This window comes from Cornus florida, unplaced genomic scaffold (assembly GCF_030987335.1).
Source record: "Cornus florida cultivar Cherokee Brave unplaced genomic scaffold, ASM3098733v1 CherokeeBrave_3.0.0_Hap2_Chr07, whole genome shotgun sequence".
Taxonomy (NCBI): Eukaryota; Viridiplantae; Streptophyta; class Magnoliopsida; order Cornales; family Cornaceae; genus Cornus; species Cornus florida.
The window spans coordinates 21102279-21115413 of NW_026775577.1; the positions used below are offsets into that span (position 1 = coordinate 21102279).

General features: G+C 33.0%; 1 protein-coding gene across 1 annotated transcript; it reads left to right on the forward strand.

Annotated features, from left to right (window-relative positions):
* The first annotated feature begins 6211 nt into the window (after positions 1-6211).
* Positions 6212-11419, forward strand: LOC132266759 (UPF0496 protein At4g34320-like). The gene is made up of 2 exons (XM_059767745.1): positions 6212-8431; positions 10806-11419. The coding sequence occupies exon 1, from the start codon at positions 7303-7305 to the stop codon at positions 8413-8415; it is 1113 nt and encodes a 370-aa protein (XP_059623728.1). The 5' UTR covers positions 6212-7302; the 3' UTR covers positions 8416-8431; positions 10806-11419.
* The last annotated feature ends 1716 nt before the right edge of the window (positions 11420-13135 follow it).

Genomic DNA, 13135 nt, shown 5'->3' on the forward strand with positions numbered 1-13135 from the left:
GACGTGACGTCCTTGATTTTTTCGGCATTTTTCAAATTTTCTTTATTCATTTTTCACCTCGTTTTGCGTGCTGCACAACTATTGGCATGACGTGTGAGTTCTGAGAATTTTATATCATTCTTCATATAACTTTTAGCGACGTAATCTTGACAAAGATTTTTATAGAAGACTTCAGTTCAAATCTTCTGTATCATTTTTCATATGGTAAGTAATATTTTATGGACTTGTCTCTAATGAAGCAGTTTGGGGGAGATTTTGCAGTAGACTTTCGAAGTAAGTAATGTTATATGAACTTATTGCTTGAACAATTTACTACAAAGTCAAAATTCAAGACCCCAACAAAAAAAATAGTTAAGAAGAAAACCAACTAGTTATGAGCAAATCATATGACTCCGGAATTAATTAGTATTTCACAACTTAAGTTGCTTTAATGTTTCTTTAAAGCTAGTAGGATAAGAAAATTAGTTTATGTATGACTATATTTTTAAACAAATAATAAGTATTATTATACCCGAGCATATCTGTATTCAAAAATTTTTATTGTTAAACAAGAAAAGAAAATTGTATCCCTACTATTACAAATACACATATTTTTCAATCATATTTTATTATGGGCCTCGCCCACTAGTGTCACGATTGAGAATGAACATTACCATGGTCCTTGTTCGGCAGTGACCAACCGACATTTTGTTGGAAACGGGGCATACAAAACAGATACGTTGGATGAAATTTGAAGTAAATTCCATTAAGAGTTTTTTGCGGATTTATAGACGGCAAGGAGAGGAACGTGGTATATTTACTTTATCAAATCCGTTTCCGGGTGAATGAGAAATTAGCTTCAGTGAGGTGTTTGATAAGCTTAAATGGGTATGCAAAATATGGAAAGTGCTTGTCCCACATGAATTTTTTTTTTAAATTATTTGAAATTTAAATAAGTCAAGTTTGGAAAGATAGAATTGAACCCAGGAATATTTTTCGAAAACTATGTGTCTCAGGCCTAATCTACAACATATGGATGGAGCGAAATAGAAGATTCTTCAAGGGAACCTCCATCTCTGCTAATGCCATGCTCAATTGTATTCTTTCCACTGTTAGGCAAAAGCTTTCAACATTCTCTGTCAAGGACTCCCACACTGCCAGACACATTTTGGATGAATGGGATCTTCCTGGCTCTTTCATCAGACCTCCTCCTGTGCCGCCGGATTAATTGTTGTTTGGCCGCCAAACGAGGAACAAAACCCCCAATGGTGGTCTGTTACTAGAGCATAACCGGAGTTGTAATTCTGTTTCTGTTCAACAAATATTTTGCATTTCTTGGGCCGCTTTTATGGGCTTTCTCTGTAACTTGCTTGGGCCAAAGGCCATGTTCCCCTTTTTGGGTTTTTTATTTTCAATTGAATTTACCATTCAAAAAAAAAAAAAAAAAAAAATCTTGATCTTATAATAAGCATGTATATGTTGTTGGATTTGGGCTTAAATTTTTTATATGAGTTTAAAGTTGTTAAAGGCCCAATGAAAGTTTTATTTGGGGGCCAAGTATGGACTAATCCTTATTTATTTTTGTTGGGCCTTATAGTAAGAATGGTAGGGGCAAGGTAGGGTATTTCTCTTGATTTATATATGAAAGGTCTGGAAGAAATATTTGTTTATATATATATTCTTTTATTTAATTTGCTTTATATATATATGTGGGTGTGGTTATGTTGTTGTGAAATGTTGTAGAGAGAAGTATATCATGCATGGTTCATCGATAAATTTTGATTATGTGTGTTCGTACATGTAAAATTGTAAGAATTGTTCTAAAATTTTAGTTGGGGGTGAGCAGCCCGCTGCAAGAATGACCAAAATATATAAGAAATTATTTTAATTAACTTGTTGGAATTGAGTTACTATATTTTAAGTTTATTTTATATTTTAATTTTGCTTTTAATTATAGATGGTTATATCTTCTTGTATATAAAAATTTAAAGTTCTTTTCCTAATGGACAGTTTTGTTCATCCCAATATTATTTCAAAAGCAATGAATTAAGGCTCACTTGATGAGTTTTATGAGATTTTTTTATATGTTAAAATCGTAATAAGAAAGAAGAATATGTTTAATGGTAAAAGAATTTATTTTATTTCATTACATACAGTTTTATTTTTTACTCGCATTATATTATTTTATCATGTCTCAAAAATTGGGGTGTGACAAAGTGGTATCAGGACCAATTTTAAGTCGAAAATGGGGTAGCATGGACAAAGTTGATGATTGTGTTGTCCCACATCGCTTAGAAGAAAAGGTTGATGGCACATAAATTTTTATTTCGAGGATGAATTTTTTTCATTTTTTATTTATTTTTTTTTTCACAAGGTAGATTGTGAGAACTAGTATTTGTAAAATATTAAAAACAAAAATATATAATTACTAACATAAATATGTATTTATATATATACACACACACACACATGTAAATGCTTTTTATTGCATGGTTTAATTGGCCCAAAATGATCAAAACTTCTTCTTTATGCCCAGGTGTGTGGAGAAGGTTGCTTAGTCTCAGGAGTATGGCTAGGGGATTTATAAGACACAAGGGTGGGGACTGGCAAGGACACACAGATGTGGGTGGATTATTGGCTGCCAAATGGACCTCTTGTTGCTTAGTTGGAGCTCAATGCTATGAAAATTCTTCAACTCGACACCTTTGTTGGAGTTGATAGCTTAATTTCCAACAATCATTGGACTTCTCCTCCCTAGTTACTAATTTACATCCTTTTTTTCAAACTCAAATCATTCACCTCTCAGTATAAGCTCCTGCCAGATCCCTCATTGGCAAAGGTGGATAGAGGGTGTGTTGTAGCCCACCAAAATATACACATATATATATAGTATTAGCCCACCTCAGCCTCCTACCCAAGCATGAAACGTGTAAAAAAAGTGATGTGTAGCATGATTGGTGATGGATTTCTTACTGACTGCATGAACGTCAACCTTGAAAGGGAGCTTGTTTGGAAAATTGACTTGGAATCTATTATTGACGAATTCGAATCTTTAAAGACTCGTCGAACGCTACTTAGATAGATATTTTATAATCTTTAAATTCAAATATTTATCGATCGTAAAATGTCAAGATCGATTGTGGTTCAAGTAGGATCGATCATAACCAGATCACCTCAGAAGACCTAAAACCCATCCAATCCTTATTAGAAGTCACAATGATTTTTGCCTGTTCTGCAAGGGACCCCTCATCTTGCTTACTGGCAAAACTTTGATAAAATAAAACAAATAATTAAATAAAAGTAATGGAATTCCATCAACAACTAAATTACTGCCATTACTTTTATTTTTGTTGGCTCCATCATCCTCATCTTGCTTACTGGCAAATCCCTGATAAAATAAAACAAATAATTAAATAAAACACCGAATTAAACATCAAGCAATTATAATTTCAACTCTAGAAAGGAAAGCTAATTATGTCACGTCTCATTAATGATAAAATCATTTAAATAGAGATTTTTGCAGAAGACTTCAACTCAAGCATTTTGTATCATTTTTCATATGATAAGTGATGTGTGAACTTGCTTCTAGCAACGACAGAGATTGACATAAGACTTTTGAAGTCTTTCTGTTTCATTTTCCATATAGCTTTTGATGCAGGTTGGGACAGAGATTTCCACATTAGATTTTTCAAATCTTCTATATCATTTTTTATATAGCTTTTAGCAACGTAGTTTGGACAGAGATTTTTGCAGAAGACTTCAGCTCAAGTCTTATGTATCATTTTTCATATAGTAGTAATGTTGTATGGGCTTTCTTGTAGCGACGCCGTTTTGGGAGAGATTTTTGCATCAGACTTCTATACAGTTGTAAGTTTGGGGAAATATGAACTTGTTTCCAACGACGCAGTTTGGGTCCTCGGCTATTCTGCCAAAGTATCATTTTTCTTATTTAATTTGGAATGGACTTCACTAACAGAACAATTTTCATCTACCTAAACTTCAGTCTAACTCTGTCATTGCAGCTAAAGAATTGAGCTCATAGTTATCATCGTTGTACCCACTATCTATCATCATATCTAACACATTCCCAAGCTTTCAAATTTATCTCTCATTGAATCCAAGTTTGCCACCACAATCATACCTAACACATCCCCAAGATTTCAAATATCATTTTAGGTATTCTAATTTCTCTCTCATTCCAATGGTAGAGACTCATTCAGGTTAGTGGTAAAATATTTTGGAAAAATCAATCATATGTTATTACTGGCTTTTTGCAAGAATTATATGTTGTAGCCGATTTATTTAAATACAAATTAGAATGATCGAAGAGGCATAGGGCAAGCTTATATTGTCTGCATGGTTCACATTTTTATTTTTTTATTTTTTATGCACTGACATTATCCAAAAGAGATTAAATATTCGAGTCCATTAGAATCAATATTGTGGGTGTTTACTCCAACTTTGGGCCTGGGACTTGCTTGTACCCAATTATTTAATGCTACATGATCATGCCCAGTGGTTTTGCATTCAAAAGATGGGACTCACTTTGCATTCTACGGATGCAATGATTTTCGCGACAAAAGTCCTCCGTATCTTTTTTCATATAACTTCTAATTACGTGGTTTGGACTGAGAAAAGTAAAGTCTTCTATTTCATTTTTCATACAGCTTCTAGCGACATGATTTAGATAAAGATTTTTGCAGAAAATTTCAGCTCAAGTCTACTGTATTATTTCTCATATGATAAGTAATGTTGTATAGACTTGTTTCTAGCGACGCGGTTTGGGATAGAGATTTTTACATTAGACTTTTGAAGACTTCTTCTGTATCATTTTACATATAACTTCTAGCGACGTGGTTCGGACAAAGATTTTTGCGAGAGACTTCAGCTCAAGTCTTATGTATCATTTTCTATATGGTAAGTAATATTGTATAGACTTGCTTCTAGTGACACGATTTGGAATAGAAACTTCCACCACAATGGATATTCATTCTAGCAAAATATAGGAACAACATCTAGACATAGTCTAAAGTGAGTGAGCTCCTAAAACGAAAATTATTTTGAGAAAAACTTAAATTTTCTTAAATTTCTAGTAAGGGGTATTTTTGTAATTATAACATCATTCTAATGGGGCCTACCATTCAAAATTTTCTTAATTCTATGTGTTGAAATTTAAAAATCAAAAGAAAACAAAAATAAAAATAATATATTAACACTTAAATTTTCTTAAATTTCTTTGCATGTAAAAAATAAAATTAAAGTGTTCACTTGTTGAAATTTTAGTTTATCCAATGTGTTACCTGTGGTTTCAAATGAGTTGATAGCATAACTGGTGAAAGAATAAAATAAAAATAAAAATAAAAAAATGACAATTCTTAGTAAAACAATGTTATTCAAACCAATTTTTTTTGGAGGTACTTCTTTGCGACTTGAACAATTTTACCACATGCAGCCAAAATTCAAGACCCTAACAGAAAAACAATTATGATATAAACCAACTAGTTATGAACAAACCGTGTAACTCCAGAATTACTATTTCACAACTTTTCTAGTGTTTGAGATAACTAAACTTGTCTACGTAACACTACAATCAAATAGACATATGTAAGCATGCATTGTCGGCTATTTCAATTCTTTTTTTTTTTTCTTTTTCTTTTTTTAATGTACGAACATTATCAAAACGAGGTTGAATGTTTGTTTCCAATTAAGATTGAGGTGTGGGTAAGACTGTCTAATGACTATGAGATAACACATTTCAATTGGTCCAAGCGCTATCACTTTATCCAATACCCACATCCCCACCACCCATCTAAGATCTCTCAAACTCACTGCACAAATATTGACCTTGTCCATATACTCCCGTAAACCAATAACCACCATCACTAACAAGTAACAACCTCCTCTCTCCATCCCTCTATGGCCATGGCAACTCAAGTTTCCCTCTTCACCACAACTCTGTCCACCCAAAATTCCGGTGACCGTGTCGCCGCCCCCATGGAAAAATGCCATTCACCACTGCAAAATCACTCAAATTTGTCATGGCATCACGCGAGGGGAAAACCGGGGAAGCTCCAAAAGTGGCAATAGTTGGGTCCCCCCCAACTGAATTGGCACTTGGGACTCTCCTAAGGAACAAATATTTGAAATGGTTGTTGGTGGTACAGCCATAATGAGACATGGTCGTCTCTAGGGATATAGCGGCATTGACAGAGATTGGAGAGGTAAGTCTTTGAGACCTCACTTTCAAACTTGAATGGTGCGTAAAATAATAATAATAATAATAATAATAATAATAATAATGAGACATGGTCGTAGCTTGCCCAAATTGGCTAGAAAAGAGCCAATTTTGACTGGCCTCCCCTCCAATCACAATGATTAAGAATGAACATTACTTTGGGTTTGGTTGTACAAGGGTCCAGGAGAAATTGGGTGTTGGAATTGAACTTTGGGCCTGTGTGTTATTTTTAGCTCACAATGATAAAGATTAAATTGGGTTTGGGGATTAAGTGTTTCCTTGTTGTAGGATTAAGTTTGGATGTAGGCCCAAAAAATTGTTGCTGGGCTTTGAGAAAACAGTGACTTTGACTTTTTTCTGGGTATGTTTTGGCATATTCTTCCGCCCTGCCGTCCCCTTTGGGGCTGGAACTTGCTTGTAACAGACGTAATTAATGCAGCACGGATCGAAAATCAAAGCCTTCCGCGGATGTTTTGATGATAATGCGTGTTTGTGTTTCCATTCAAACCCAAAAAAAAATCTGAAAAGAGTCTTTCGTATAAATTTTCATATGATTTCCAGTCACGTGGTTTGGATACGTGGTTTGAAATATTAATTTTTGTTGAAGACTTTAGCCACATGGTTTGGAATAGAAATTTCAGTATAATTTTTCATAGACTTGAGCGACTTGGTTTGGAATAGAAATTTCTGTATAATTTCTCATAGACTTGCTTCTAATTTCACTGTTTACGCGGTTTGGGATATCTGCTGAAGTCTTCGCCCAAGTAGCATTTTTCATATTTAAACGGGGATGAACTTCATTCTTATACACAACAATTTCCATCTTTTTTTTTCATCTGGCTAGACTCTCGTCTCACTCTCTCATTACAGCTGAAAAATTGAGCTCATGGCAATCATCCTCATACCTACTCCCTATCTTAATATCTAACACATCCCTAAGCTTTCAAATTTCTCTTTCATTGAATCCAAGATTGCCACCACCATTATATCTTATATATATATATATATATATATCCCCAAGCTAGCTTTCAAATTTCCTTTGAGGGTTTTCTAGTTTCTCTCTCATTGAATCCAAGTTTGCCACCACAATGGGTGCTCAATCTAGCAAAACAAAGGAACAACAATATCTAAACCTCGCGTCCGAAGTGAGCTCCTATGAGGTCGCGTGTCGAGAAGACCCATTTGTTCAGTACTACGATTCCAAACTCCAACAAAGCACCACCCAATTCATCGACACCTTCGTAAATGGGTCGGCCCGGGATGGGCCACTCTCTCTGAATTCAGTGAAAGAGCTCACTGGCTGCTTCGTCAATACGACTCAAGAAGTGGCCGAACTCCTTCTCCAATTCAAACTTGACATATTGAAGAATGATGACATGTACGATCTCGTGATTGACTACTTGGATTACAGTTATCAGATTGTGCAAGTCTGTAATGCTCTCCAGAAGTGCCTCAAACATGCCCGATTAAGCCATTCCAAGATTCAAGTCGCTATAGAGCAATTTGAGGAAGAACAGAAAGAAAGGGTTGATGGGAAGAGGAAAACTTACTCGAAGACGCTAAAATTATTGGAGAATTTCAAGACGACAGGTAGCCCGTTTACCGAAGAGTTCTCCTCCATGTTAACATCTGTCTATGAAATGCAGAAGTCAATGTTAGAGAAAGTGCGAGAAAAGAAGAAAAAGCTTGATAAGAAGTTGAAGTCAATGAATACTTGGAGGATTGTATCGAATGTCATTTTTGGTGCGACTTGTGCTTCTGTTCTGATATGTTCTTTTGTGGCAGCCGCAATTGCTGCACCACCGTTTGTGGCGGTCTTGGGGGCTGTCACTGCTGCCGGGTTAGGGTCAATGGGTGGATGGATGAATTCCCTTTGGATGAGTTATGAGAAAGAGGTGAAAGGACGGTTAGATATAACGAGTTCAATAAACTTTTGGATTCTCATTGGGAAAGCTGACTTAGAAAACATTCGAGCAGTTGTGGATAAATTGAAAAATGAGTTTGAGTCACTGTTGGAAAATGCTGTTTTTGCCGTTACAGAAGATGCTGCTGTGAGGCAGACTATGGAAGAGATGAAGAAAGAGCTGAGTGGGTTTATGAAAACCATTCAGGAATTGAGCGAGCATACTGAGACGTGCAGAGCTAATGTAATGAATGGGAGGAAGGAGATCTTGGAGAAGATAATCAACAATCGCAACTAACTCAGATAACACTTAGGTATGTATTATTTATGTCTTTATCAAGATTGATTTGTAGGAAAATATTTAAATAAAAAGGAGAGAAAGAGGGATAGATGAGACATTTAGAAGAGATTGTGTCATTTCTTAGCTAGATTAAAAAAAAAAAAAAAAAAAAAATTCAACAACTCACAAATTGCTGTATTGATTAGGAGACTAGGGAATAAAAAGTTTTAAATTATTTTTACCATTACATCAATTTATAGATGCAGGGAAAGTTACATATAGGCAGAATTAGGAGTCCTAAATAACAAAATGGTCTATTTTTAAAGTCTATTTTCAATTTGATAGATTTAAACAAAATAATTACATATACATCAAGAATTATTGTTAAAGTCCTAAATACCCTCTTTGTAATTTGACTTCTTTTTGGTTGTCAGAAATATGCCTCTTTAGGTGCTGCTTGATTCCTTCTTTAATAAAATTGATTAATTATCCATATATATATATATCAAATAAAGTTTTTCTAATTATCTTTTCAAATTGATTTCATGTATATTTATAATGAGACCAAATTTACAAGAATATATAATAAAATAAAACAGCAAAATAAAATAAACATATTATTAAAAAACTATATTATTTTGCTAAGAACACAAGGGGTATCGCACGATCCCAACAAAATAATGTAGCAAATACAAATATTTCATTCTCAAAACAATTGTCATATTTGATAAGTCATATTCCTTTGCACCATAATATTGGTACACCAGAAAATCTTATTATAATTTTTATGTTTCAAAGAGTGTTTTATATCTTTAATTAGACTTTTACACCATAATATTGGTACGTTTATTGGTACGTTTTTGTTGGTATGTTTTTTTTATTTTACTTTTTAATTTTATTTCATAATTTTGTAAATTTGGTCTCACTACAAATTTTACTAAAGAAGGAAACAAACAGTAACCAAAGGCATACATCTCAACAGCAAAAAAGCAAACTAGATTACAAAGAGTGTATTTGGGACTTTAATAATAATTTTTGATGCATTTGTAATTATTTTGTTGAAATCAATCAAATTGAAAAATAGACTTTTAAAATAGATAATTTTATTATTTAGGACGGCTAACTCAATAACTATACCTATATCTATATGTAGTTTTCTGTTTCTTTTTACCATTATATTCATTAGTAGATGTAATATAGTAATTTATAAATGATAATATCGTAATTTAAAACTTACTTAATAGCTTTACTTGTCTTTTTTTCATCCATTTATAGAGATGAAAATTTGTAAAAAAGGAAAGATGACTTATCTATCATATTATTCTTTATCTATTTATCTCCTCTTTACCAAACCAAAAAAATTTGTTCATTCTCATCTTTCCTCCACCTCTCTTCCTTCATACCTACCAAGTACCACCGTGGCAGTCCACTAGTGCTATGTCCTATGATCAGTGCTCTCTCTCTCTCTCTCTCTCACACACACACACACTCCCTCTCTCCCTCTCTCTTACTTCTTCAAATTAAAAGATTCGTGTGGGTGTCCATATATCATCACCGCGTGTGTGGAGTTTATATATCACTTTATGTGTGGGTGTCTATAAATCACTGCGTGTACGGTTCTTTAATTGGTGATTAGATTTAAATTTTAAATTGATATCTCAATAAATGGGTACTTAGATTATTAGTTAATGAATTTATATATGTTCACCGAGTAGATCGAATTTTATATTTAACTAATTGATTCAATTGAGTACTCCCTCCATCTCATATTAGTAGTCTATTTATCTCTTTTTACATGTCCCAAATTAATTGTCCTCTTTGAAAAGTCAAAGCAAATAAGTTCTATATTTTTAAAATTGTCCTTCATCTTTTTAAAAAAATTCAAACTTTGTAATTATATATATTTAAATTAGAAGGGACAAGTTGGTAATTTTAAAAGGGGACAATGCATTAAATGTATGTCCCCTTAAAAACTCTAATTTCTATAAATAGGCTTTTTTTGGGACGGAGGGAGTATATGGAATTTTAAATGATCTCTTTTATGTATTTTTTTTTATTGTCTATTCATGTGCCTTTATATTTTTCACCTACGGGAAAGAAGAAAAGATAAACCTTTTGGCATTCTTTCAATTATATTAATCATTCCCATTTTTAAGATATAGTAGGAGCTTGAGTGTTTTTAACTAATCAAAAATCAAAACATAAGCTTGTATGCTATATTTACTAATCAAAACTAAGCTCATTATGGATATTTGCCAAGGCATATATAGTATGAGCTCGAGTGCTACATTTACTAATTTATGTAAAAGTTTAGTGTTTCTTTTTGTTCTCCGCTTGTTTTTCAAGAATATTCTTCTTTAATTTATACTCTTTAATTTGGTCTAACATTTATATCATTTTCTTTTCAGCTCTACAACTCATGTAATTCTCATGGAAAGCCTTTCAAGAGGCTTCGGAGTGGTTTTTAATGTATTTTGTGTGAACTATTCATCTCCCTTTTTAAGACTTCCGTACTTTGGTTTGGAATAATGTAATTTGATGATTGCGTGCGGTGTAAGCTCGCAACCGTTAAATATAGGGATTGTGCAGCCTCGAGGTTTGTCGCTGCTGATTGTAGCCTTCTGAGCTCCGTGATCAATGCCATACCTCCACAGGTTGCTTTGTAATCCTTTTGATTGTCCCTCTCTCCTCGTTCCAGCTTGCTGCTTTTGATTTGTAGTGGCTCGGTTGGGAGGTTGTTTCCTGTTTTGGTTGGGTTTGTTTAGCCCTCTATCTTGCCCTAGGGCTTTCTCTTTTGTTGGGTTTTGCCCTTGCTATACAGTTCTTCGTTTATTAATAAGATTTTACTTACCCAAAAAAAAAATATAATTTGGTCTGTTTAGTTTGGTGTGTTGAAAGAAAGTTATTTGGTTTGTTTAATTTGGTGTGTTGAAATAATGTAATTTGGTTGGTTTAGTTTTGAAAGAATGTACTTTGGATAGTTTATTTTGATATAATATGTTGAAAACTTTCGAATTTATAATTCTATTAATTTGGTTTCAAGAATGTTTATTGATTTATACAAAAATATTTCCATGAGTAATTATGTTAGTTTGAAGAATTTTTATTGAATTAATGACATGAGTAAATCTGTTAGTTTCAAGAATCCTTATTGAATTAAAAAAGTTGTTAATTTGATTGATTTGGTGTGAGTTTGAAAAAGTAGGGGAAACAATTGAGTTAAGAGTTTAAATGGTGTGACCTACTGGTAGGGTTTACTTCTACATTGAGTTAGAATGTACAGTTTTTAAACTTTGGTAAATTTTTCTTATCCCAAAATGGTACAGTTTTTAAATTTTCTTTAAATTAGTTGACGTGGTTTAATACCAGCAGTAGATAGATTTTAAATGTCACAGTGTTAATTTGTAACGAATTCAACTTAGGATAACTTAGAGGATCCAAGTCCAACTAACACTTCCCCAATTGCCACCACGATGACATATCCTTAAGCTTTCAAACATCATTTTAGGGTTCTATTTTCTCTCTCATTGAATCCAAGTTTGGCACAACAATGGGTGTTCATTCTAGCAAAATATAGGAACAACATCTAGACATCACATCTGAAGTGAAGTGAGCTCCTAAAACAAAAATTATTTTAAGAAAAACTTAATTTTTCTTAAATTTCCAAGAAGGGATATTTTTGTAATTATAACATCATTCTAATGGTGCTTAGTATTCAAAATTTTCTTAATTTATATGGGTAGAAAATTAAAAATCTAAAGAAAAAAAAATAAAAAACAATTATTAAAACTGCAAATATAAGTAGTAATTTTTATGCTATTCAATACAATTTGTTAGAATAAATTCTCTTCTCATTCACTTCACTTTTTATTTTATTTATTTAAAAATAAGATGGTCGATAAATTAGAGGGTCGGTAAGGCTTGATCTCGAACGGTGAATTTGATAGTCTTTGATGAAGAAGTGCGTATGTGTGGCACGCTTATTGTTCTTCTTCTTCAGAAACTTCGGAGTGTTGTTTTTCTTCTTCAGAAACTTCAGAGTCTTTGTTGAGTCAGAACTTCGATATTCTGTTTGTCTCTTTCTTTGTGTGTCCTCAAAATGTGAGGGGTACAAGTGTAATCTTTTTCAATAAAAGATTAAACTAGAAACTATATAATCTTTTTTTTTTAGTATTTATTATTTTATTGAGTATTATTAGTAATTTAAATAATATAATTTTTTTTTTTTTTTTAAATAGGTCATTAAATGAGTTACACGTGTAATTCGTTTAATAAATAGGTCGGGTTAGTATTGAGAGTTCCTGACACGATTATAAATTGATCGTGTTTGGGTTGAGTTATTTAGTATAATATTCTTAAGTTGACACAACACGATTACGACCCGCGAACACGAATTGTCACCCTAACTAAAACCCATCAATTCTACCAAAACCTTATTAACCAAATTCCAATCAACTTTCCAAGGAAACAAGATACATTCAGGAACAGAAATCTGTTTTCCACGGTCCCTTGCATCCTACTAAATAATTTCTTCAATTCCTCATGAAATACATCAACCATGTTAGATGAGTAATATAACACTGAATTCATCAAATAATATCATGAATTCTACGATCCTCATCAAATACTTACGACATCTCACGGATCTAAGTCATATACCATTCACACACACACACACATATATATATACACAAACACACACATATACACTTACATATATCACGCCAGAAATTTTGCC